The sequence below is a fragment of the Amblyomma mixtum genome, chromosome 7 (assembly GCF_055824585.1).
Source record: "Amblyomma mixtum isolate Tamu chromosome 7, ASM5582458v1, whole genome shotgun sequence".
NCBI lineage: Eukaryota > Metazoa > Arthropoda > Arachnida > Ixodida > Ixodidae > Amblyomma > Amblyomma mixtum.
In genome coordinates this window covers 2,188,798-2,214,050 of record NC_143018.1, presented here as the reverse complement: position 1 = coordinate 2,214,050, position 25,253 = coordinate 2,188,798, and the positions used below count along the sequence as shown (strand labels likewise).

The 25,253-nt window shown below is 47.6% G+C and overlaps 1 protein-coding gene across 1 annotated transcript; it reads left to right on the top strand.

Moving 5' to 3' along the window:
• Positions 1–14,867: 14,867 nt before the first annotated feature.
• Positions 14,868–20,997, top strand: LOC149334800 (uncharacterized). The gene is made up of 3 exons (XM_089553696.1): positions 14,868–15,366; positions 17,443–17,690; positions 19,978–20,997. The coding sequence occupies exons 1-3, from the start codon at positions 14,885–14,887 to the stop codon at positions 20,409–20,411; spliced, it is 1,164 nt and encodes a 387-aa protein (XP_089409822.1). The 5' UTR covers positions 14,868–14,884; the 3' UTR covers positions 20,412–20,997.
• Positions 20,998–25,253: the final 4,256 nt, after the last annotated feature.

Genomic DNA, 25,253 nt, shown 5'->3' with positions numbered 1-25,253 from the left:
CCGACATACTCCCGCAGTATGCTTGGAATGATACGCAGCTTTGCTGATTGTGCGATTATGAACACGCCGTTGAGACATTGCGTGTGTATTTAATTAGAGATTCAAGGGGGTAAGCGGTATTTTTTTTTTTCAGAGCGGAAGCTTTTACATTCGTAAACGTCCTTCGAGGTCGGCAATACTGACGAGTGCGGCTGTGATCATAGACTAACTGCAATGATTTTGTAGTGAGAGCTACATTACACGCCATCTCGCCGTTTAGCTGCGGGCCTTCGGCGCAACTTGCGCTCGCCTCTGACGAGAGGAGCCGCCGAGTGACGTCACAGCTGCCTCGTCACACTGTCATGGCGGCCAAGGAGAGCGAGGCTGACGCTGCGCGGCGTAGCCATGACTATAAGCAAAACAACTGGACGTAACCAGGGATATACCATACCACTAGCTACGTATATTTTTGCATAGCTGAGCTAAGCCACTGCCAATTTTTTTCGGGGTTTTCTTTTCCCGCACGACTGCAAAACTTCACAGCGATTCCTTTTGCTGTGTGCGTTGTAGACTCACGATGTAACACGAAAACCGTTTCCCCTAATTTAGGTTAAAGCGCGCGCTTAGGAAGCTTCCCAGCTTGTTATATTGTGGCGTTCTCAATTGGTTGCTCATCATTTCGAATAAAAAATTCTGCAGAAACAAAGAAAACTTAAAGAAATAATCACAAAAATGTTTTTTTTTAACGTCTTTATTTCTGCATTTAGTAGGCCGATACCTTGCGGCAGAACTAAGGTGCTTCATGGAGGTTGGGGTGGGGGAGTGGTTAAGGGTGGGGGTGAGGATGGGGGTGGGGGTGAAGGTCGGAGTGCGGGTGGGGGACCGGTGTCCGCTTCTTCCTCGAGGTAGTGTCGTCCCGAGGTCGGCTCCGCGAAGTGATGGCCTGGCACTTCATCTTCCTTGAAGTAGGAAAGAAAAGTTCGCCAGAGCTGGAGTGTGTCTGATGGCCCGATGTGCGATGGCGGATCGACCCATTCCTGCAGGGTTCCAGGTCGAAGCCCGCCGAGGGACTTGAGTGCTCTCTCCCGTACTGCGTCAAAGGTAGGGCAGCTCCACAGGAGATGTTCGGCCGTGCCTCTGGCAGGGCACGTCGGGCACTGAGGAGTCGGGTATGAGCGCGGGTTTATGAGATGCAACTTCGCTGGTGATAGAAGCTGGCCGGTCTGGGCTCGGCGAAGGAGCACTGCCTCCACTCTCCGGAATGCGCTATGTGGACGGCGATATAGTTGCTCAGGGTTGGCCAAGTGCTGTAGTATGCTGCGACGATAGCGTTGTGCGCGATGCCATGTCTCCGCCCTATCCATATGGGGCGACGACGGGTGCGCAACGTCATTAGGGGGCCAAGAAGCGGAAACGAATGTGGATCCAGGCAAAGGTGCGGAAAGAGCTGCTGCGCGCGCTGCCTGGTGTGCCTTTTCGTTTCCAGTGATTCCTTCGTGTGCAGGAATCCATTTGATAATGACAATGTAGCCCTCCTCTCGCAGGCGACGGGCTTCTGTTCGAATAGTGTTGAGAACGGCATAGTCAGCTCCCCCTGCGCGGCAGGCGGTGTACGCTGCTTGTGAATCTGTGTAGACATGGTAGGTGCAAGGAGCCGGATCTTGCCTTTCTACTATTCGAGTAATGGCAAGTCGTATGGCTATGAGTTCGAGATTGGTGACGGTGTGTTCCTCGGAAAGCCGTTGAACTACAGAGGTATCTGACACAGAATCGTGACAAGCTATAGCGGCGCAGTGTTGAAACTGAGCGGCGTCTGTGTATAGTTGGATGGCTCCTTCCTGGGCTAGCTTGTATGATGTCTTCTCGTGTCGTTTGGCGGCAGCTTTGCGCCTTTGAGGATTAGCCGAACTCATATTCTTTGGTAATGGCATACCGTCTACTAAGTCGATCAGTTCCCATGGCGGCGCAGCGGACGAAAGTGGCTCTAAGTTGTCAACGTTGTAGCCTAATTCCCGCAGGATCTGTCGGCCAGCCGCCGTTGTGGAGAGACGGACTCGCTGGGCTAGCGATTGCTGCTCTGCCAGATCCTGCAGGGCATTGATTTTGCTGCAAGCGTGTAGGTTCACTACTGGGCAGTACTGCGGCAGACCAGTAACCAGCCGCATCGCCTTGCGATTGATTCGCTCAAGCTGAAGGCGTTGGGTTGCGTTAAGCCACATGTACGAATATGCGTACAGGATTTTTGATGTTATGAGTGCCAGGGTAATCTGACGGAGCCCCACCTCCTTGATTCCCCATCCACGCGCAGAGACGCGGCGCATAAGGTGTAAAGCCTGATGACAGCTATGCATCGTGTTACGAAGCCAGCTTTTGGCTCCTCCGTCCTCGTCAATAAGCATGCCGAGTATACGGATTGTTGGTTTCCGGCAGATAACTGAGTGCCCTAAATGAAGAGAGATAAGTTTGCGTTCGACCTCGGCTCGTACTCGCGAACCATTTAAGACAACCACATACTCGGTTTTTTCGGGAGAGGTTTCCATTCCACACTTCTTGATGTATTCATGGACGGCATTAAGGCCTGTTTGTAGGGCTAGTTCTTGCTCTGCAGGGGACCCTGAATTAGTCCACAACGTTATATCGTCCGCATACACGGCAAAATTAAGACCGGGTATCGACGACAGCATTGGCGGGAGACCTGACATAGCAATGTTAAAAAGAGCCGGTGATATGACAGCGCCTTGGGGAACACCTGTTTGGTTACGTTGCCATTCACCCTGAGTATCTCCAACCATTACTGAGAAAGTTCTTTCTGCAAGAAAGGCTTTCACGAAGCGGTAGAGGTTGCCGCCTATCCCCACTTCCTGTAGCCGGCGAAGTATGGTCGAGTGGGGCACGGAATCGAACGCCTTTTTGACGTCTACCCCAACAACCACTCGGAGCTGTGCGCTGCTAGGGTATGCGAGAACGTCGTTATAAAGCCTTCTGAGAATGTCTTGGGCACAGAGCCCTCGACGAAAACCTACTTGCATAGGAGACAGGACGTTGTACTTGTCTAAGTACCATTCAAGTCTTCTTAGAGCCATACGTTCCATGACCTTACAAAGGTTGGACGTCAGCGATATTGGCCTGAGGTCTTGTAATGTTCGACTTGGCTTGCCAGGTTTTGGAATCGGTATTACCACTGACTTCTTCCAGGCAAGAGGAAGATCACCGTTGGCCCAGTACTTGTTCATCTCTTTCAAGAGGGCAACTTTATGTGACTTGGGAAGGTTCAGGAGTGTTGAGTAGCGTATATCATCCGGCCCTGGGGCGCTATTATGATTGGAGTCATACAGGGCTGCCTCCAGTTCGTCTAATGTGAAGGGAGCGTCGTAATCGTTTGATGTACCTGATACGGGGTCCGCAGGCAAGGCATCTGCATTTTCAGGTTGGGGAAAAAATACCTTCCCTGCTTGTATAGCTAACTTCGCCGGGGAGACATTCAACTTCAAGGCCATGCATTGGGCAGGGGAAATTGGCTTCTTGCGTCCAAGGATGGCTCGAAAGATGTGCCAGGCCTTCGATAAGTTAGCTGCTACATTGAGTGAGTGGCACAGCAGCTGCCAGTCTTGGAGAGCGAGCTGCAGAGTATACTTCTCAACTTCTTGACTGATGCGAGTGAGAGCACGCCTCCGATGGGGTGCCCGGCCTGATCGGCGATACGCCTTGAGAGCACGAAGCCTACGATTCCACAGACTCAAAAGGTGGGAGTCCGGCTTTGGGGCATCAAACTTGACTGAAAGCTTCGTTGTAGCTTTCTTCTTGGCATCGCTGATCTGAGTAATGAGCTCGTCTAACCCTGTGGGAACGTTCACCGTACCGAGCATTCTACGAAAATCGTCCCACGAGACATGCTCCTCTATTCGACGGCGTTGTTGCCGCTGTAATGACTTTCGCCCTCGAGGAGCCCATGAGACCACCACGGGATAATGATCACTGCCCATGACATCATCAGCCCTCGACCATAGGATCTCACTGGGATGAGACACTAGTGTCAAGTCTGGGGAAGTGTCTTGTTGACCTTTGTGCTGGCCAAGGCGAGTAGGTAGCGTGAGGTCGTTGGCTATGGTCAGTTTCGCTCTGACAATTTGCTGCCAAAGGTGCCTTCCCCTAGCATCTGAGTGATGATATCCCCAGCTGCTGTGCATGGTGTTAAAATCACCCCCAACTACAACGCGATCCTGGGGATATATCCTTAAGAAGTGTTCTACAAAAGACATATCCACTCGATATGTCGTAGTACCGAATGATCGCGCATAAATTGAAAAAACTAAGGCTTGTTGGTCGCCATCTAAGCTAAGGCGTACTCCCGCTACCTCCTGCGTCTGCGTGCACCACGCGGAAGTATCTAGTTCAGTGTGGGCCGTGCGCGACAGAACAAGAACGCATGGCTGCCCATTGGCCATTGGAGGCGCAGATCGCGATCCTGGCCCGGGACGCCGGTGCTCTATGGAAGGGGTGCAGTAAGGTTTGTACCCTATTAAATTGGGGTTATTAAGGCCAGTCTCCTGAAGCAGGATAGCTATAGGAGGTGTTGGCGTGATGGACAGTCTCCTCTGAAGTTCCGCTTGTTTGCGACGGATTCCCCGGCAGTTCCATTGCAAGAACCATATAGGAGAGTCCGAAGCAAAAATGTCATGTGGTTTCGCGCTAATTCCTGCCATTATTAAACTGGAAGGTACGCGGGAGTGAAGATGATGTGTGCCCAATTTCGGGCTCTTGATTCGGAGAAACCTGTGACATTCCCAAGAGTGGGAGCATACGCTTGATCACCTCGGCAGTGACCAGTTCGATAATGCGCGTGAGCTGGTTTTCATCTAAGTGTAGCGCACGCGAACTATCTTTTGCAAGATTCGTTTGCGCGCCGCGTTGCGTATCACGGAGTGTTTCGGCGTAAAGCCGATGAATGCGCGCTTGCTTTGGTGCCGTCGCGGTATGCTCAAAAACTGCGGCTAGAGATGAGGTGGCATTCCTTTCACTATTGCTCTCAGATTGTGTGGAGGGCTTGTGCGCGCCTTGCCGTTTAGATTTATGTTCGCTGTCTCGTGTCTTCTGCTTCGGCTGACTTTGTAGTGGAGGGAAGTCCTGATTAACAAGCACAACTGACTCCGAGGCTGATTGCTGCGTATTGACAGGGCTCTTGTGCACCGACGTCGACACCGTTTGGTTACCACGTAGAATCTCGGCTTGTTGTTTGCGTTCTTTTCGTCGCGATACTCGGATACGACGGAAAATGCCATTCCTCAATGTTTTTGTGGCCTGCCGCCGAGCAGGGCACTTTGGGTCCGTGGCTACGTGAGGACCTCTGCAATTGCGGCAAAGTGGTTCCGTCGGACAAACCTCGAGGTTTCCATGTGCAAGGCGACCGCAGTACGAGCATCGACGTTGGTCGACTAGTGGACACAAAATTGCCCTGTGTCCGATTTTGTGACAGGTCTCGCATATCATAGACTTCGGGTGATAAGGTGTCACCGGGAGGAGTATGCTGTACAGATGAATTTTTCGGGGAAGTCTGGAGCCCTCAAACGTGATTAGAGCTGCTCCGTTCTTGCCCATAGGCCTGGCGTTTATTATCCTGCACGAGTAGCACGTGAGGTTTGCCATGAGCTGTTCGCTTGTTAACCCGTTGGCACGATAAATGACCCCACGGATCTGGCCGGGGCGTATGGTTTCATAAGCTTGAATAGGTGTCTCCTTTCCAGAAATTAGGAGAGACCGCAGTCCAATTAGATGGTCTCTGGCATGCATATGCGATATGTCGACAGCAAACTGATTGCTGCGTTCAAGAGGCCGTACTTGAAAGCCAGAGTGAAAATGAATTTTTCGAAGCTCATTGGCAACAGCTTCGTGCAGCCAGTGTGCGGGGAGTGTCCCTAGTTGTCCAGGTGAGGTTAGCTTAATTATCACAGTGTATTTAACACTGATTGGATCGGCGGCTGCGGCCTTGTTCTTTCGCCTAACAGGCTGCCAATCATCTTCTTCAGTATGTTCATTATCAGCCAAGTGATCGATTCTGCCCATTGGGGTGACTATGGACGCTGAGGCACAGCCTAGCGATCGATAATGCGCATCCGTGAAGCGAGCATTTATAGCTATCGGCGAGTGGGCATGTTTTACGCCGTGTCGTTTGTTCTCAAAGCGAGTGCTTTCTTGGGCCATCCGCGAGGTGCCTGACCCCATCCTAGGTTGCTTGGCAAATTTCGAAAACGGAAAAGTGCAAGATCCTACGTCGGAAGGGGCGCTTCCCGGCTTGTTTTCCGTGGAAAGAACAGAGAATGGGTTGGAGACAGGTATCGTCGCAACCACTTGAATGGCTTCGTCATCCGCCATGCTTTCGTCGGCGCCGAGCACGGCGTCAGGTTCGGCCGCTGCGTTATCTGTGCCGCTGCAAAGCGATGTTACCGCGGCGTCTTGCCGAGGCTGCTGCGAAGCCATGTTGGCGGCTTCGGCGGTAGGCGTATCCGATGCATCCGGATGGTTTCCTGGGGTAGTCGTTGACGCGGAAGCGTTGAAACCGTCGTCCACAGGTGACGAGGAACACGATGGCGGTGGCCCATTCATTTTTGGGAGCCTAGCCCAAAAACGTCTGGGCCAAAAAGCTTGAAAAAGTCGGAGCGATGCGAACGTGCGTCTCTTCGAGCACAAAAATGTTTCGTCCACATGTTTCGTCTAATGCATGCGTCAGTCGCGCTAAACGTTCAGGACCTTACGCGATTTTGGTTCGAACTCGAGAGTCTCTCGGTTCCCGAAATTTTGTTTTATTACTCGTTTGTTGTTTCTTCCTTTATATTTTGCTTGATTTTTTTAGGCATCTGTTGTATTTTTTGTTTTTACCTACATTATAACGATATTAGCTTCCGGCTGGGCGCATCACATTATTCACAATCCCGCCTGCACCTGCACATTTCACGTTGTTTTTGCACTGTTTTTCATGCCATACCTATGCCTTCTCAAATAAACCACCGATGGACAGTCAGTGTTGGCGCTGTCCCTCTTTCTTCTGTCTCGTCATTCACGCTGTAGGAAGCATGAACGTCTTCAGTATGGCGTGCCAATATTTTTATATGTATTTTTCTTCCTTCGCACTCTCGCTAACGTATACCTGTGGTTGCCAGAACGTACCCAAGTTCAGGATGCTAAAAAAATCGTATAAGTCACATGGTTCCACATCTCTATCGCGGAAAATTCGAGGAATCGGATTCATTTTGCCCCACGTTAATCTACATACCAATTCGCCTTAATCCATTTCCTGGGGTGGACCTATTTTCAAAGTTTTGCGGATAGGCCAACTTCCATATGCCATCGCATTTTTTTTCTTTAGGAACGTGGTTAAGGTGGCACCAAATTTTTTTCCACCACTTCCTTTCAAATATGTGCCGATGTTTCAAGCACCACGAAAGCTCTTGCGATACCCTTAGTGTGACTGTGAGACGGTGCCCTATCTCTAAAGCATTCCTGTACGCGGCAGAGACAATGGAAGAGAACCTTTCAAAGGTCATCGGCTAATCACGCTACCAATCCTGCCAATTTGCAGGCATCAAAGAAAGAGCCAAAAAGATGTTGGGGCGTAAATCTTTGTTTCGGATTGTATTCGAAGAGCACTCGTAATGTATCTTTTCTGTGACCGTCTTATCTCTTCGCTATCTTATCTGCAGCTCCCTTGAAGAGAGATGCGCGAATGTAGAAGCAGTTGCCCTTCCGACAAAGCCTAGTACGCGCCGTTTAGAGCCTTCGTTGGCCATTGTATTTAGCACGGGCAGTGCCAGGGCCGTGGAGTAGAATTCAAATATTTTCATGGAATGCTACCATCAATGATCACAACTAGTTGAAGGGACATTTAGCTAACATGTACACTAGGAAATTCAATTTGTCTTGGCTAGTCCTTCCCATTTCCGTTTGTTGTATTTATATACAGTGTTATATTACTGCTATGCTTCTTCAAGTTTTCCATGTATAACGCCTTTAGACACTGGGTTCCCTGGAAAATAATAAACAAGTAAACAGAATAAAGTCATACGTTACTTATAAGCATCCACCCCAGAGCAACAGTACGGCTGAAAAGACAAATTATGTAACCTCAGAAACTCCAGTGCTGAATGAAACTTCGTTCTGGTCATGCTTTTACGGCTTCTTGTTATTCTCTTGATCATCCGCGAGACCTGGTTCGTTGTGGACCTTAGGGTGTGGATGGTGTTGGAGGCTTTCAGGTTGCTGTGGATCCAGAAACCCATAATCCTGGTCTTCTTGATCTCTGGGATCTTCTAGCCCACTGAATATAGGTCTATGGAGCCGGGGGACCTGTAGATTACTCATCCGCGTACCCGGATCACCTCGGACTTTTTGGGCGCGCAACGCATTCCGCTTGCGGCCGCAAATATCTGCCCGTCTCTCGCGGCTTCCTGAAGGGTCGCCTCTTTTTGCGTGAAAGAGCCCCTGGTGACCCAGAGCGTGATGTCCTCGTCATACAGGTGATCACTCATGTCTGGGATGTTCCGCACGCCTTGGTCCGCGCCAATAAAGCAACGTTAAAGAGGATCGGAGAGACTATCGTCCCTTGTGGCGTTCCTTTGTACGGTACCTCGATCTTTTCCGATCGGGTCTGGCCTGTTCCAATGATCGCCGTCCGGTCCGTCAGGATCGATACGACCCATTCGAAGGTGCGTTCCCCGCAGCTGATGTCATTCAGCCCTTTCATGATGGCCTCGTGAGAGATGCTGTCTAAAGCCCCCTTCAGATCGAGTGCGAGCAGGAGGTGTTCTTCCAGGCCTCGATACCAGCACGTTCTGCTAGAAGAGGTCTTTATGTTCCACGTAGTTTTGGAGGCGGGCCCACCAGCTGAGCTCTCCAACTTTACTTTCTTTAAATTACTTTCTCTCTGGAGGCGGGATTGGATGACCCTCTCCTACACCTGGGGCTGTAGCAGGCTGGCTCTCAGTGCAGTTGAGAACGCGAGCGCACTTTGAACTGTATGCCTTCAAAGACTTTCGTATCTAAATTGTGATGCAATCGCTCGCCGTACAGCGCTCTAGGTGGTGTCGTACGCGTGTGCGTATTTTGTGTGTGCGGGGGGGTCACCAACAACCAAACGTCTACGTCTTCCGTTCACAACAAGCAAACTCGGCCAACATTCGCCGTGAAGCGAGAGGGTGTGAACTTTTGCGGTCTGGTGCGCGACCCATACGCAAACAAACTATCTAGAAGAGAACTTCAATGCAGGCACAAACATTACGCGTAAAAAATGCACCCTGGGACAGTAATATGCTTTCACATTCCCACTCGAAAGCAGCCTCATGTATCTCTGTCGAATTTTTGTTATGCACTCAGTAATGAGGCCAGTCCAAAATTTTGTAACCCGCTTCTGCCGTAACTCAACTCGTATTTCGTACGATTACAAAACTACGCATGCCCGTTAGGGCGTTGAGTAAGAAAAATTCATGTTAACGGCGAACTCAAAAATGCAAGAGCAACATACAAGTCCGAAACAAACGTACTATTTCTTGACAAGCTAGATAATTAGAGAATACTAACAAGTACAGGTTGTTATCGCGGGCCTTGAACGAAAACGGCTAAAATATAAGAAAGACGGAAAGATAAGAAAGTGAACATTTGATAAGACTGTTCAGTTGTCTTTTTAATGTATCAGCTATTTTTAGTGAGATGATTGGTGATTAGTATGGATCGGATATGATCACGAAGGTTATTCCAACACTTGATGGGACGAGATAGCGTAGACGGAATGAAGGCTCCCATTTTGTCGAAGTTGAGCTTGAAATAGAAAGTGTTACCAAGTCACCTGGGCATGCTGAAAAATGGAAAAGATGTGGTCTTTTATTGTAGAAATACGTAAGAAAGATTTTAAAGGGCGAAAAAGCGCTGCATGTCTAACGATTGGGGTACAATGTCACGTCTGATTGGTGTTATGCTAGAATGTATTCTGGATTAACCGAGCGTCCTCATTCAGGATGGCCTGTATAGCAAGTATGTTAGATAATTTTGATATAGCGACCACTCAGGTGAAACTGCTTCTAGTTACGCACGAACAAAAGCCAGTTTGTGCAAGTCATCTGAGGATTATCGATGTGCTGCCTAAGTAACCTACATTTTGGATTCTTCGGCACAAACTGCCTAAATGTACCCGACAAGGTGAGCTTATGTATGAAAATAACTCCTACTTTTTGTCCGGCACCCAAGTCACCCTGCCGTTCTGTATCAGCTAAGCGAATTTATAATGCTATGCTTATCGATAGACACAGAAAACGTGCCCTCCAATTAGTTTATAGTGATTACGTAGATCGCCATTTATGAGTTATATGAATACAACCTTCAAGACCGTTGGTAACCGTTATTACTTATCGGACGGCAGATAATGCACTTCTCTGAGTGTACTCTGATACGCGATAAAATGTTATTTCGCAAATTGTTAATATATATTTTAATTAATAGGTGAGGAATAACTGCTACTTGCAACAAATCATTGATATGGATAAAAAACGTAAAGCTGTAAAATTGAGGCCCAGAATGTCGGCACACTCCCCAAATACACGTCATCATGCATGCCGACCGCATGCACGTCAAAAAAAGAAAAAAGGAGTATGCCCCTAATCTTGAATGCGCCACCTCCTACGCTAAGGATGAAAGCCAGGCAAAAGCTTCTAAAGCTCAAAAAAGGGTTCTTGCCAGTATGTGCCCTGTGGAGTAGGCCCCACAATGCTGCGCCGTTCTTATGCATTCCTCCATCACCATTTGAAGACAGTGCGTCCGAAAGTTGGTCGAATGATGCTTTACTTGGTCCAGCCAGCTTTTGAAATCAGGTCTGCTGCCGTCCAAGGTCTGATGATAAGACTGGAATCGCAATACCCCCGAAAGAAAAAAGTATTTTAATCCAAATCAACTGCACTCACTTATCCGCGGCCGAGGTTCGTACGCTCCGTAGCACCCTCGGCGCAGCAAACCTGACATTTACCTTTGACCAGCGTTCAATTTCGCAACTTATCATGTCGTCGCAAAGGGGACAGTTTGCTATCCACGAAATACGAAAGCGCGCTTCTCCTTCTCTCAGCTTCATCTTCCTTCTCGATAGCTCCAGGTATTTGATAAGAAGTGCAGCTGCGTCAATACCGAGCCACGTGCTTCAGATAAGCCACAGTATATAACTTTCCGGCCGTGTGGTTCCTCGTAGTCAAGCGTAAGCTGCGAGCTCTCGCTACTTACCGGCATCGTTCACCTCCCCGAGACCTCAGCTTAAAATTCACGCCCCTGGTCGCCCCAGTAGAGACTGCACCCGCACCCTACAGTTGCAGTTGAATATTTGGGGCTCGCGGTCGTCCTTGGAGAGTTCCGCCCCTGAACTTGGCCAGCATAGTTCCCGAGGAATCTTCTGAGTACCAAAGTGGTCACAAAGTTATCATTACCTCCGCGGTCAACCTTATCTTGAAGACAAAAGGGTGTACACGAAATAGTGATGAAACTGACTGCAGAAGAAAAATGATAGTAATATCTACCGTCCAGCAGCAGGGAAGTCGAAAAAAGTAGTAGGGTTCTAAAATATTTAAACCGAGTAGACGTACAAAAGATTGTGTTTAGCCTCGTTGGGTCAATGCTGGGTCGTCGGCCCGTCTCGCGACGATATTAGTCTCAGGTTAAGCTTTGGTCGAGGTTAAGCTCATCCGATCGCTTCGCGCCGCAGATGGAAGTCGATGAATACGATGACATGCAATGCACAGCGCGAGAGTGTGCTGGAGTTTATAACACGAGGCGTAATCGGCTGCGACGATAGCGTAGTACTCTCGTGCAGTGGCCAGCGAAGCTGATCTGTGCGACTCGCCAAGGGTTCGAAACCACGTAGCGTCAATATTTTATTTTCTGCATGAGCTCTTGTTGACTTAGATTTGCCCAGGGTCACTCTCCCACTGGATGCAGCTTGCGCGACGCTCTGAACTATAGCCAGAGTTACTCCAATCATGAATGGCAGCTTACCAATACCCTCATGAAAAAAGTACACAACAGCTGTATCTTACCGGTGCTCGCCTGTGGGGCATAAACGTGGAGGCTGACGAAAAGGGTTCAGCTTAAGTACAACGCAGCGAGCTATGGAAAGAAAAATGATAGGTGTAACGTTAAGAGACCGCAAGCGGGCAGTGTGGGTGAGGGAACAAACGCGGATTAATGACACCCTGGTTGAAATAAAAGGATAAATAAGATTAGGGCATGTAATGAGAAGGCAAGATAACTGCTGGTCCTTAACAGTAACGGAGTGGATTTAGAGTGAAGGCAAGCATAGCAGGGGGTTGCAGAAAGTTAGGTGGGCGGATGAGATCAAGAAGTTTGCGGGGATACGGTGGCCGCAACAAAGAACCAGGTTAATTGGAGAGACATTGGAGAGGCGTTTGCACTGCAGTGGGCGTTGTAAGGCTGACGACGACACCGAGGCTTCACGCAAAATTCGGACAGTGTTAAGTAGTGCTTTCGAACTAAAATAGTCTTTCCGTTTCATTTGCAATGAAGCTTCCGGAAGGGAAAGACAAATTTGAATAACTGGTTTTCGTTTGGCAATTGGGTACTACTGAGTGCTATATATGGAGAAACGTGTACTCCCTATTTTCGCTCTGCTTCCTTTTGCTGTACTCGATTTTTGGACGTGAGATTCATGAAAGGTCATTAGTGGAAAAGGGCTCTTACATATACGCTGCGTTCGCCTGTTATATGCAATCTAGAAATATACACTGAACCTTAATTAGGTTGGCAGCGAATTACTGCTCAATTTATATTCACCGTCGTATGTTTAGTTTCTTCTGATAACCGAGTGCAGTGGAGCTGGAGTACGATACATGGACCCACCCATAACAGCAGCCCATTAAGACGGGAACAAGGCTGGCTAAACAATTGCCTGTTAAGTAGAAAAAGGTTGGGCCGCCTTCTGGATTTGTGCGGAGGAAATTCGATACCATTTCTTCTATCCCACTCCAATCTATTCCAATTCAGTGTTCATTGCCTTTGACTAAGCTATCTATTCGAACTCAAGTTGTGTTTCAATTTACATTCTTCATTATTTATTTATTTATTTTCAATACTCTCAAGGTCCGGAGGCATTACAGAGAGGTAGGGGCATACAAAATCAAAAGTAATTTTCTTGAAATGTTTTACATCGGTGATTGCAGCGATGAAGGCAGGCAGTCTCTATTGCACGCAGACCTGCTGTTGTCTTCAGAATTCGTCTTTACGTCTAGGGGTTCATTTTTGTTCTTCACATTCTGTTATCTTCGGTTGTTTTTTAAATCCCGCTGTGGTAACTACAGAAAACTTGTCACATTGCAAGACCGCGGTGATTCCTCATATTGATGCGCCTATGCACCAGGACTTCGTCGACCCAGATTGCTTTTTCCCGGCAATACGGAAAAGTAATAGCCCCGGCAAGCCTCATTTCTGGAGAGATATTTCTCGGGGAGGCTGTCTAATTTGCTTGTTGGGCTCCGGTTGTCTGTTTTTTTAGCCATTCCTAATTTTGCTGAATCGTTCTTAGTCCGGCGTATCCCTCCTTCCCTTACAAGTGAAGGGGAGGCGAGAAAGTAATGGTTGGTGGGATGCCGACGCCGGACAGTTTTCGCCTTCCTGGCCCGCTTAATGCTGTCGCAATAAAAACACCAGTGGGCAGTCACACGATGCGACATTAATACTCCGTTCGCAGTGGTAGTCGCACATTTCGCTTTTATACTCATCCCCTACCAACAGCATTCTTTGACTTTGATTTCGCCGTCTCTTTTTTTCGTTCTGATGTTGCGTGGGATTCCGGAGGATGGAGTTGGGTGGAGTGTGTACGGGTATGGGCGGGTGATGACGCTTCTGGGGTGCGGAGGTGGCTCGATCGAAGAGCGATGTGATGAGGTGGACGGGTGGTGTGGCTCTCTCACTCTTTTGCTAAAAGCGCAGCTACTACCCCACACCATGCAGCCCGTTTGGTGGGGGGAAGTTGGCGAGAGAGGCTTTCTGTAGGGGGAAGTGGGCAGAAAGTGAAGAAGGTGGGTAAGCACTGGGTGCCGCATCTGGATGGCTGGCGCTTCAGAACAGTTTACGCGTTTCTTGCCAAGGGTTGAAAATCTGTAGGCCATTTGGAAAACAAACACATTTGTTTTATCACGCATTTGGCTTTCCCTCTTCTGATGAAAGTACTAATGGGAGCGCATTTTGGTTCGACTCCTCATTCACAAGGCAGAGCTAACTACTTTGGGTGCGTTTTTGCGCACTGGGCTGGCATGAACGATCGTGTTACGTAAGCACTCCAGCCGCACCTATGCATCTATATGTACTTTTCGCAAGTTCAGTCCATCGGGGGCCGTCGTATTTTTATGCTGCTGTTTCCGTTGCCGCTCAGAAACCATCCTTTGGGTATGTTCTTATAGATTGACGCTTTCAATCAACAAATAACTCTAAACAGCGCCCACAACAAAGGGACATGAGATCAGATTCGACTATGGCTTTCTTGATGCAAAACCTCTCATGTATAAATGTGTGCGCGCTTCTCTCCATAAGGAGGAGGAAAAGAGGCAAAGTTCACGACAGGGCTTAGCCACTCGTGTGATATTTAGGCCCCCCTCCCCATAAGTCATTATAGAGGTGGGGGAGGGGGGCTACCCACGTGAATGGTGCATCCAGCCTATTCCATTCATGTAGACGGCAAGTGCTGTTTCAAAACTGTCGTTCCTCCACTCACCACTTTGTATGTTTTCACACTGCGGCCGCTTTGGACAGCACGGAAAATATAATTTCCGGCTGCACACAAGTTATCAGCCAAAGCAATGCCTTCCGTGGTCATGGAAACATCCACCTCTCTTCCTACGGCGACGCAGGCCACAGAGCTTTCTTCACGAGCATGGCACCCACGGCGGAGACAGACTGCCGGTACACACTCACGGGATTCGGCGAGTTTCTCGAGTGGCGAACCTTGCGGTTCGTGGAGCCCATGCCCAAGATCCGAGTCTGCCGGCTGTGCGGAGTCGTCGCCTCGATGGGGAAGCTGCTGCCCTGCACGCACGTCCTGTGCGAGTCTTGCAAGGACCAGGCGGCTGACAGGGGACTCCAGTGTCCCATAGATGGCGCCAGTTTCATCGCCGAAGACGTTCAGGAGATGCCGTTCACCCGGCGCGAGCTGGGAGAACGCTACGTACACTGCCTCAACGACTCCGGGAACGGCGCTACCGGCTGTCCCTTCGTCGGAAAGCTGTCCTCGTTAGAGGAGCACTTCATCGCCCACTGCGTCTACGGGACGGTGCGCTGCTCGAAGTGCCGGGGGAGTGTGCTCCGCAAGGACCTGGTCGACCACTACCTTAACTGCACTGCCGATGAGAACTTACGGTGAGGTGACATTAAAAATGCGGAAACATCTATAAAACAACTTTGGGGCAGTTCATGCGTGCTGCACTTCACGAGAAACGCGCTAATAGATGTGGATCAACAAATATGAAATGCTCAGGAGCAGAAATCATTCTTATTATCAGTCCATCAGTTCAGTGCGCGCTTGAGGCGACGGGATGAATCATAATGTTCGGAGATTTAGTTCTACAGGCAGACCTGGGGTTCCTTAGTGTTGCGTAAGAACTTACTCAGAACTGTGTCTAGAGGTGACGTGGGGCGAGTGATTTAGTTTTGCCACGAGGAAGGACGATCGCTGCAGGGTTGGGGTGAAAGTCTTAGCTGGAAGCAACGTTTGAAAAGAAGTCAGTAGTGCTACGTGTAAAGAAAGCACTGTTGAACTAGCGCGGCTGCACGAGCAGTTGATGTGGGATTCGAGCGCAGAGAAGCGCTCGAAGCGTCGTAACAGCGTCCTTCATAATGGTTCGTAAAGGTCTCAGCAAACCAAAGAATGTTTAATGGTCGCGTTTCGCCTTACTGTAGCCCCGGGGATTCTTTTCTGCCACAAGAGGCCGATGTATTAGCATTTATCTTGAAGATACTGCACGTTATCGGCAAGAACCCGAAAGGCGCGCAGACACCGATACACCCGCCACCTGCTTCTTCAGGGAGGAACGAAGGGATCATAAATTTGAATTGCCATTTTTCGCGACCCTAAGTTTTGGATGCAATATTTATGCGCCACTTTTCGCTACAGTGAACATACAGTATTGCGCATCTTGTGGTGAAGACTTGTAAAAATTTTTCCCGCTCAACCGCTGGCTCGTTCGCTGTAAGACGGCGCACAGCGCTTGCGTGTTGTGGTAACTTTTGTCTATCTCGTAGCCAGTTTGACAATGGTGCTTACTCAGTCCAGCCGCGCATCATGCAAACTTGTAATAGTCTGCACCGAGAACAACGAACTGAAATCCATCGCAACCGAATAGCCGCCGAACGGTGTCAAGGGCGCCATCAAAGGACCCACGCAAATTCGCCTCGGCGTCTTTCGCTTACGCGTAGCACTTTCAACTGCGGACAACAGATGGCGCCGCCCCAGCGCTTTAGCGCGTTTTGTTTAATGTTTTTTCCCGGTTTCCTTTCTTTATTTTTTTCTCCGGCTAGGAAATAAGCTTTGTGCCCGTCCGCTTCAAAGGGCTATGTCACTCTATCATCACCATAATTATCATCCACAAAAAAAAAAACTGCGTTGAACGCTTTTTTGTTCGTCGATCTAGGGGCTGAACCAGGTAAGCAATTTGTCAGACTTACTACGAGAAGGAAGTTAAGCCCAAGCTCTGTGCGCAGTTTCAACGTATACGATATAGGAGTTGTAACGGGGAAAATTTATAAATCTCCACGATAAATATGCGCAATACTGTACTACCGACAGTTTTACGCCATGGGATCATGGGAGACTAGTACATGTGCTTACACGACAAGAAACGTGAAATAATTGCCGATAGGTACATATCCTGGCAGTTCATTGTTTTAAGTGTTTTTCTTTGCCCACCTTTCTAGGACTTTTTCTGATTTCTCTTTGCACGTTTGATTACCATGTTATTGTAGTAACGACACAAAACCTGTGGACGTCAATTAACAACCATGTTAGCTTGAAATATAAAAGCTGGCAGTGTAAATGTGTACAAACTACGTCGTTGTGTCATGAAAAGGGTCTCACAGCTAAATGACGAGGAAGGGCGAGACAGAAGAAGGAGGGGCGGGAAAGGGCTTGAGAGGGGCGAAAGCCACCATTTAAAGTTTGCTTGCTTCAAGAAAACGAGCAAATATATATGCGACTTGTGAGTGAATTCCAATCACAGGAACGTGTTATTCATCAACATCGTCCAAAAAAAGGCACTTCCGTTTCTATGCAGAGTCAAAAAATGACAGTTCGCGCAATCGACCCCGATATACACGGTTTACTCTGAGTATACTATCGTGTTGTTCAGCGCTGAAGCCCTTTTCTTAGTCAGTGAGCTCCATGTCCAGGGTGCAGTTTTAATCTAATCGTGTTGTCATTTTCTCCTGATGACTCTGCAGTGCCGCCGATGCTACTCCGAATGGCAAAGTGACTGTCGACGCTGCCGATGCCGGTCGCCTCGCCACAACGTTGAGGGACATTCAGCACGGCCTGAAAGATGCGGTGGAAGGCGCCCCCAGGGCCGACATGAGGCTCGGCTCACTGCAGAAAAAGGCCAGCTCGGTGGCAGACATCCTCGAAGTGCTGGATCCGAAGGGGACTTCGCCTGAGGCGTCACAGCGCAGCAGTAGGCGCAACTCAGGAGCAGGTGCGCATCCTTGCTCTTACGTGACGTCAAAGCGGGCCATCACAATTAGCCGAAGTGAAGTTGTAGGTGTTATTAGCCTCATGTAGATATGTACAGAGTTTCAGGAAATATTTACAGGAACTCTGATCAAGCCCACCCTCCCAGGACTTTCTAGTCATAAAAAATTGTTTCTCAACTAAAATCAGTCAATACGCTATCTGTCCGCCGCCTGTACTGGACACCATGCAACTCAAAGTGGATGCATTCATTTGTAATTATGAGTAAATTGGAAGACGTTGTAAGACCTTTCACAACCACGTTAATACCCATGACCTGATCTTCCAACGCGCTGCAAATTCTGACTTTTAAAGTGATTATTGCGTTCACACGCTGTAGTTCTGACTGTTACAAAAAAACCATTGATATGTACTTAACAAGCGAAACTGCAGCGGTACTTTCGAAGGATTCTACGGAAACTAAACTCATCTGCCCAGATATTCAAGGTTCACTCGAAAGAGTGAGCTCGTTCTCCTAATCTTCGCACCATTCGTGTCAGCCTCCGATTCCCCGCGTTTTAGTGAATTGCATGGTTTTCTGAAACGAGCAGATATACATATCTCATTGCAAAATTTCGCCGACAGTACACTGCTGCCATGCCACTTCGTGATGAATTAATTTCAAGCCAAACGGCTATTTTGGTGCCAAAAATTTTAGCACGAAACGACCTTGTACGCTAACAGACATAGTCGCTTGATAAAGATTGTTGCGTTTGCAAAGTATTCATGGCGCCTGACACGCGCGGATAGCAACCACACATCAACCATGTTCCGGTTTAGCAGGCCTTCACTTCGAGTCACCTCTAACGGTGAGATTGTAACGTAAAGTATCCGGAAGCGAGATATAAACCTGAGCTAGTTAGTAATAACTGCTGACCACACAACGCTGTTCACAATAAACAGGCGCAAGAGGTAGGCAACAGATTTCGTGCCGTGGTCTTTCTATACTCCTGTACCTCTTTGGGCTCTCTGTTAGTGTCTTCGATGTCTAGAGGACTGCAGCCTGATGTTCCATGTGTCAAGTCTCAGCCGGTTTCTACCAAGCCCCATGTCAAATGAACCGCTGTTTGAACCTTTCTTAGACAAAGCACAATCAACTGCATCAAGAACTTGCATTGTAAGGCCTTCACTGCACGGTGTTTAGGTTGGCAGTCACTCCTTGTGTGGCGCTCGCGATAGTGACGACCTTGTTCGGGAAAACTAGGGCACAATGTACTGCTTAAAGCGAATTGTAACGTTATCCCAGTCATTTCGGCTGCGAAGGAAAAAAAAGTTTACGTGAAGCACTGCAACTTACTTTAATATGAAAAAGCACCGCAAAACAAAAAAATTCCAGCACCTATAGCTTTCGTTCCTTATTTGTTTATTGTTTTCATTTTATTTGCAAAAAGTGAGGAGGCTGAGGTAAAATCCGCAAACAAGCGGCTTGTGAGCCCTCAATCCCACTCGACATAGAAGCAGCTAATACAAAGACAATAACGAATATACAAAAATAACAAATGCAGTGAAAACATTCAATTTTAAATTTGCAGATAAATTCACATTTAGCACTTAATACACTCTGCGCTAATGACAGTGCATAATATTTTGTAGCGGATATACTATTATTGGGCGATGAGGCATGTTATCGAGGAGACGAACCTTAGTTGTGAGGGTCTCATTTTGAATGTACCAATACCTTCGTTATGGAGGGTGTTAAGGAACCTTGGCAGTGTACTTTTTACCGTTTGAGAAGCATAGAAGAAATCGAGGTAAATTCCACAATTCCGACCATCTAATGTGGTACGAGACAACGTTTTCCTCTAGATAAGGTAAATTGTTTAGAGTAGCGATGTTTCTCTTAACGCTCAGGCTTTATTCATGCAGAAGACTGAGTGTGTATGCATGCTGTACCTTGAGTAAGTTTGATTTCCTAAATAAGTCAGCAATGTGTTCACTGTACTGAACATTAGCTATTATGTGTACTATCTTTTTCTGCATCAGAAATAACTTATACTAGTGTGAATCCGTCGTTGTGCCACAAACAAGTTGTCAGTAATTTATGTGGGGAAGGAACAAAGCATTGGTAATTAACACCTGCTAAACTTGCGTAGTGTGTGCAGCCGTCTTGGAAAACTAGACTCAGTTAGAGCCCTCTGGTACAAAGTCTATAGCAGTTACCTTCAAATCGTGTCAAAAACAAAGACATGATGCCAACTGGCCACGAGCATGACTTGCTTTGTAAAGCTGGCTGTGGCATTTCCTTTTCACAGGGTCATCCAAGACCTTAATGTTCTGTGGTATTGACGCCATGCGCAAGAGTCAAGACAGCCTGCTTCTACCCATCGATGGACCCTGTACGCTGGCTAACTACACGTTCAAGCTGGCATGCAAGTTTGAAAAGAGCTGGGGCAAGCTGTCGGCTGTGTCGTTCCTGTTCACCTTGAGCGTCGGTGACAGGGACGACTTCGTGGAGTGGCCGTTTGCCAAGCAGGTCTCCATCAGCATCCTGCACCCGACGAAGGAAGGCGGGGACATCCAGGTACCTTTCAAGATATGCCCAGAGAAGAACGCGATGTGCCTGAAGAGACCCCAGGATGGCGTGCTACAGAAAGGAATACTCTCGGAGAAGATCAGCTGGAAGTACATCGAGAAGAAAGAACTCCTCTCCAAGGACTCCCTCATTGTTTACGTGGAGTTCGTATGAGCGCTCACTTCTTAGCATATGCTGCAAATATTCCACCCGGGCCCCTTCCTCTACTGCAAGTTTTCTGCTTATTCTACCCCTGCTTACAGTACATGATTTGGAGATAAAGATCTGTGACGTTTTTTAAGCTGCCCGTTATGTCCCATCCATGTTTTTCTCTCTCACATCCTGACAACTGTGTTTGGCCACAATCTTGCATGCGCTGAAGACAGGTTTACATGGTTTCTTATTCTTTACAGCACAATCATGACAATGTTCAGAAAGATTACCGTCTCTATAATTGCCTACCTTCCTCCTGTGTTCCAGTAATCTTTCGTTCAGACATCGGCCAGTTTGACCGATGTACCTAGAGCCACACGATAGAGGAATGTCATAGACCACACCAGAAACACATGCTACAAAAAAAATCCCGGTGCTTGATACCGCATGGTTCTTTAGGCTTTAGAAAAGGATTAGTCAAATTGACTAGTTTTTCCAGCTTCTCAGGCGCCGAGAACACTACTCTGACGTCACTGCGTTTCGCAATCTTCTTTAGGCGATGGGAGGTGTTGTGCAAATAGGGGATGACTACCGTTTTTCTTTTCGTTGTTTGGATCGTCATATATATATTTCCTCGTTCCAAGCAATAAAACTTTTCCTGCGAGTCAGCGCCCGTCCACGTGTCTTTTCTCTTTTCGTCACTATCAAAAGTACGCGCAGTATATCTTTTTCTAAATCTCTACCCGCGTTTGTTGACGCCTGTACACTGAACCCTTACCTGCTGACGCTGAAGCTACGAACGAGCACCGGTCACTGCTTATATGGAGCACCGAGAAGGTTGCGGAATTGTCATAAATCTTTATAGGAGAAAAACCTCAATACCTGAAATGTCTGTCATCGTTTCGGAAGAGAAATGCGAATAAACGGCTCCAACGCGCTTCTTAATGTATACAATGAAACTTTCGGATATGGAAAAGCTCTTAGCGAGTCTTCAAGGTCACTAATGCTTCACTCATGAAACGAACCAAAAACAAATCAAGTTACGGTGTTTTCTGCCACAGGTGCGCTCCTTCATTGGCCAGGCCTGCTCATCAAGTCATATTGCAAACAAAAAATGAGCCGACGCTGAGGCAGCGATCGAATATCGAGCGTTAACACACCCAACACAGGTCGCCAGTTATAATCACTGCCGAAAGCTAGACTATAACTTGACTAGTAAATTTATGCTGCACGAAACACGAAATCGTATGTCACCACCCTGAACATTGCGAGAGACGGCTGAGCCGCAATGTCCATGTGAAGATTCGTAAAGACGTGGAATTGGAGGCACATAGGTCGCCGGTTCGAATGTCTGCCACAAGCTAGGTTGCACGAAACGGTGAATCGTATGATACCGTCCGGAACATTCTGCGACGAACGGTTGGACCACAAATCGCAAACTAATGTCGGTACTAAGTGACCCGATTTTGACGTCTGCCACATAGGGATAATATACCACACAAGGTGTTTAACCTATGAATTTACGCAATTTTCAAAAATAGGCTTCTTGTGTAATAACACCACTTTTTGCGGCATATGCATTAGTACTGAAGCGCATTGCTTCAGATTTAATGGTGCTATGTGCAAATCGCTCAAAGACAATTACGTTTAATGTACATACTTGAGAATGCTTGGATAGACAGGGATTAAAACAAATTTTGCAGTCCATAAACTTCTAATCGAGGGTGTACCTAGCTCAATAACTTTGGTTGTGATTCAGCATCATCTGTTCGGCGTTCTTCAGTGCGCGATTAATATTAACTGGTCCGCAGTGTGAATTGACGGAAATATTTACGGTAACTTTATTCCATTTTAGAAGGGTTAATGAACGAGAAAATTTATTTAGTCGAGTGAAGCCTTCTCTGCCGATTGCGGGCAAACATAGACCCCTAGAAAGGTTGCCGTAGCTCTCACCCTGTCCATCAGACGCTGTTGGTCTACCAGGCTTGAGCTTGAAAAAGAGTGAAAGTCGTTAAGGGCGTGACTTTTAATGAACGCTTACACTTAAAGCACGCGGAATGGAGCTCAGGAATTGGCTGACGAACCCAACAGCTAGAAGCTATTCAGGGCGTGAAAGTCCTGTGAACACCAGTAGAGTTTGGAGCTGCAGGGCTTTAGATCCATAAACTTGTTTTACTTTTCCACGATAAGATCGCTAAATATCGGGGTGCCTTTATGAGACCTCGAAACGGAAATAGACACATAGCCTCCGGAATTTCCAAGGAAAGGAAAGGAAATGGAATTGTATTGTCAAGTACGCCTTAGCTCAAATGCTCACGGTCGACATCTCTTACGAGCCAAAATTTATCAAATATCTTGTACAATACAATAGTAACAAAAAGCGCGTATATGCTAGCCGCTACAAACGACATGCGTGTAGAATAGCGTTCTCACTACGGATCGAAAGTGCGATAGAGCTGTGTCGGGAAAATAATCTGCTGTGTCAGATTTCGTGGAAAGAGAATAGAAATAAACACAGATGACATCCGGTACATCAGATAAACAGGCTCTTACTGACGTCTCTACAGACAGAAGTTTCCCGTGAAGTTTGCGGACGACAGGTTGTCAGAGATTTATGGCATATTTCAGGACAGAAAATGCATACAGGAGCCGGCTATTGAAAGGGCAAACTTCCTGATAACACCCTCGATCTTGACAGATCGATTTTGTGTCCAGGAGGTTATTTGAGATGTTTTTGCATATTTCGTAAAAAGACATTAGAAATGCATGTGCAGTGCGGCCGCTACAAAATACCACCATGCTGACAGAGCCTTCAATAGGGGTCGAAGCCGTCTTGCGAGTGTTGTGGCCAGGGCGTTTTCTGAGATTTATTACACGTGTCGCGAAAAGAGAATGCGTTCCAGCCGCTGCAAAGAGCAAATGGGCTGATAATTCAGAGAGCATATCGAGCAGAGATGCGTCCGCTGTGTTATCTGAGGCTTACCCCGTGTTTCGCAAGAAAAGAGAAATGAATGCTTCATCTACTTCTCCAGGAATTCGTGACAGCGCCCAGCTAGGCCCGCTAAGCCTATAGCGGCTGACGGCACATCAATGGGAGAAGCATGTTTTTTGCAGAATAACTGATCGTAAAGATAACGGAGTCGATGTTATCCCGAGATTCTGGTTTCTGATGAAGTTCCGCACACGTCAAGGGCTGTTGCTTCTCGATGCCACGCCAAGTAGTTTCCAAATGCATTCAGCTTTAATTTATGAGCGTCATTGGTAGTGGCCAAAATTATCAGCCGTTTTGGGAGGCAAAGAAAGGAAAACAATGTTCGAAGAATCTGCGGCTCCAAGCCTTTTCTTTTTTTCCAACGCCTACCAGCCTGGAAACGGAGAAGGGCCTGTATTTGTTGGAAGAAGCAGTAAATGTGTCCGAAGTTGACATTTTCAGAATGCGGTCCCTCGATATCGCGTAGTCGGGTCATAAGCTCATTCTTCCGCAGATTACGCATTTTTCGCGACAGGCGTGACGCTGCTACGTGTGGACCAACAGGACCTGTGATCAGGCCTAATCTATCTGAGAAAGCAATTTTTGTTCAAAGCAAGTGTGTAGCTCCGTCAATTTTTTTTTCTTTGTGCCAGCGAGACTGCCTGCTCGGCCAGAACTAACGCAGGTGATGCGCGCACATAGCTTTGGGCATGCAAAGCAAGATGACCATGGAATGATCGCAAAAATGATTTATGTCAAATTTAGCGATCTCTTATTTTATTTGTTTTTCCTGCAGTTTTGAATTTGAAACTTTCAGCGGAAGAAAAACGGGACGAATCCCGTGAACGCTGGTAGTTTGGTTTATTGGTTTATTGGGGTTTAACGTCCCAAAGCAACTCTGGCTATGAGGAACGCCGTAGTGAAGGGCTCCGGAAATTTCTACTATGTGGGGTTCTTTAACGTGCACTGACATCGCACAGTATACACGGGCCTCTAGAATTTCATCTTCGATGAAGATGAAATTCTAGAGGCCCGTGTACTGTGCGATGTACTGTGAGATCAACACGCATGACATACAACTTTGAACTGTGTGTGTAGTAATGCCTGCTTGTACATGTGTATTTTGGACTAAGCCAATAAGAAATGATCTAGTAACGGTTAACATGTTTCCTGAAAAGCTTTGTCTTAGGTAATGGATTTCGAACTGTAGCTTGTAAAAAAAGAACGAACCAATGCCGAATTTCGTGCCGGAACACGTGTTTAACTTTTGCTTGAGAGTGTTGAAGGTACCAGCTCAACATTTGGGACAAGCAATTAAGCGAACAGCTAGGGGTCTCCTCAGTGTCACAGAATAAGTCCCCCTGCCTTGGCGCCATGCCTCTTGAAGCTGTAGACGTCACGCAGACTTCGACATCAAGATGGCTCCAGTGTTGACAAGCTGCGTAGTTAATAAGACGGCATGAATTCACATACGAATGTCGTGTCAATTGCTGCTTCTCTGTAAAAGGCGACTGCCATTCGGTCGGCAAAGTAACCGCTCACAACTACTGAATGCGTGTCGTCAGCGAGGAGCCGACAGCATCGCCTTGCTTCGACCTATCCGCATATCTATCATACTGTATTCTAGGAGCTGTTGGCCTAAACCTGCACTATGTTCATACAAAGAACGAAAGCGTGCAGCGGTGAGGCAGATCGACGCCTTGAAACGAAAACCCAGTGCTTCCTTTGCCTCAGTGAACAGTGAACGCAGGCATCGTTGCGCTGTACTTTTTCCGCTAAAGTACTACTCCAGATATACCAGCCTTGATAGGAATTTTGTGTTGTTTTCGGAGTAACTCGGGTAAGCCCGAGTTAGTTCGGTGGTGCGCCGCGCCAGCTGCCGCCAATTGGAC

What these genes read in the sequence shown, in the direction of transcription:
- LOC149334800 (XM_089553696.1), top strand. Translation starts at nt 14,885, where the DNA reads ATGGCACCCACGGCGGAGACAGACTGCCGGTACACACTCACGGGATTC. An exon ending in ACTGCCGATGAGAACTTACG is followed by an intron (nt 15,367 to 17,442) that starts GTGAGGTGACAT and finishes ATGACTCTGCAG; the next exon opens with TGCCGCCGATGCTACTCCGA. An exon ending in TAGGCGCAACTCAGGAGCAG is followed by an intron (nt 17,691 to 19,977) that starts GTGCGCATCCTT and finishes TCCTTTTCACAG; the next exon opens with GGTCATCCAAGACCTTAATG.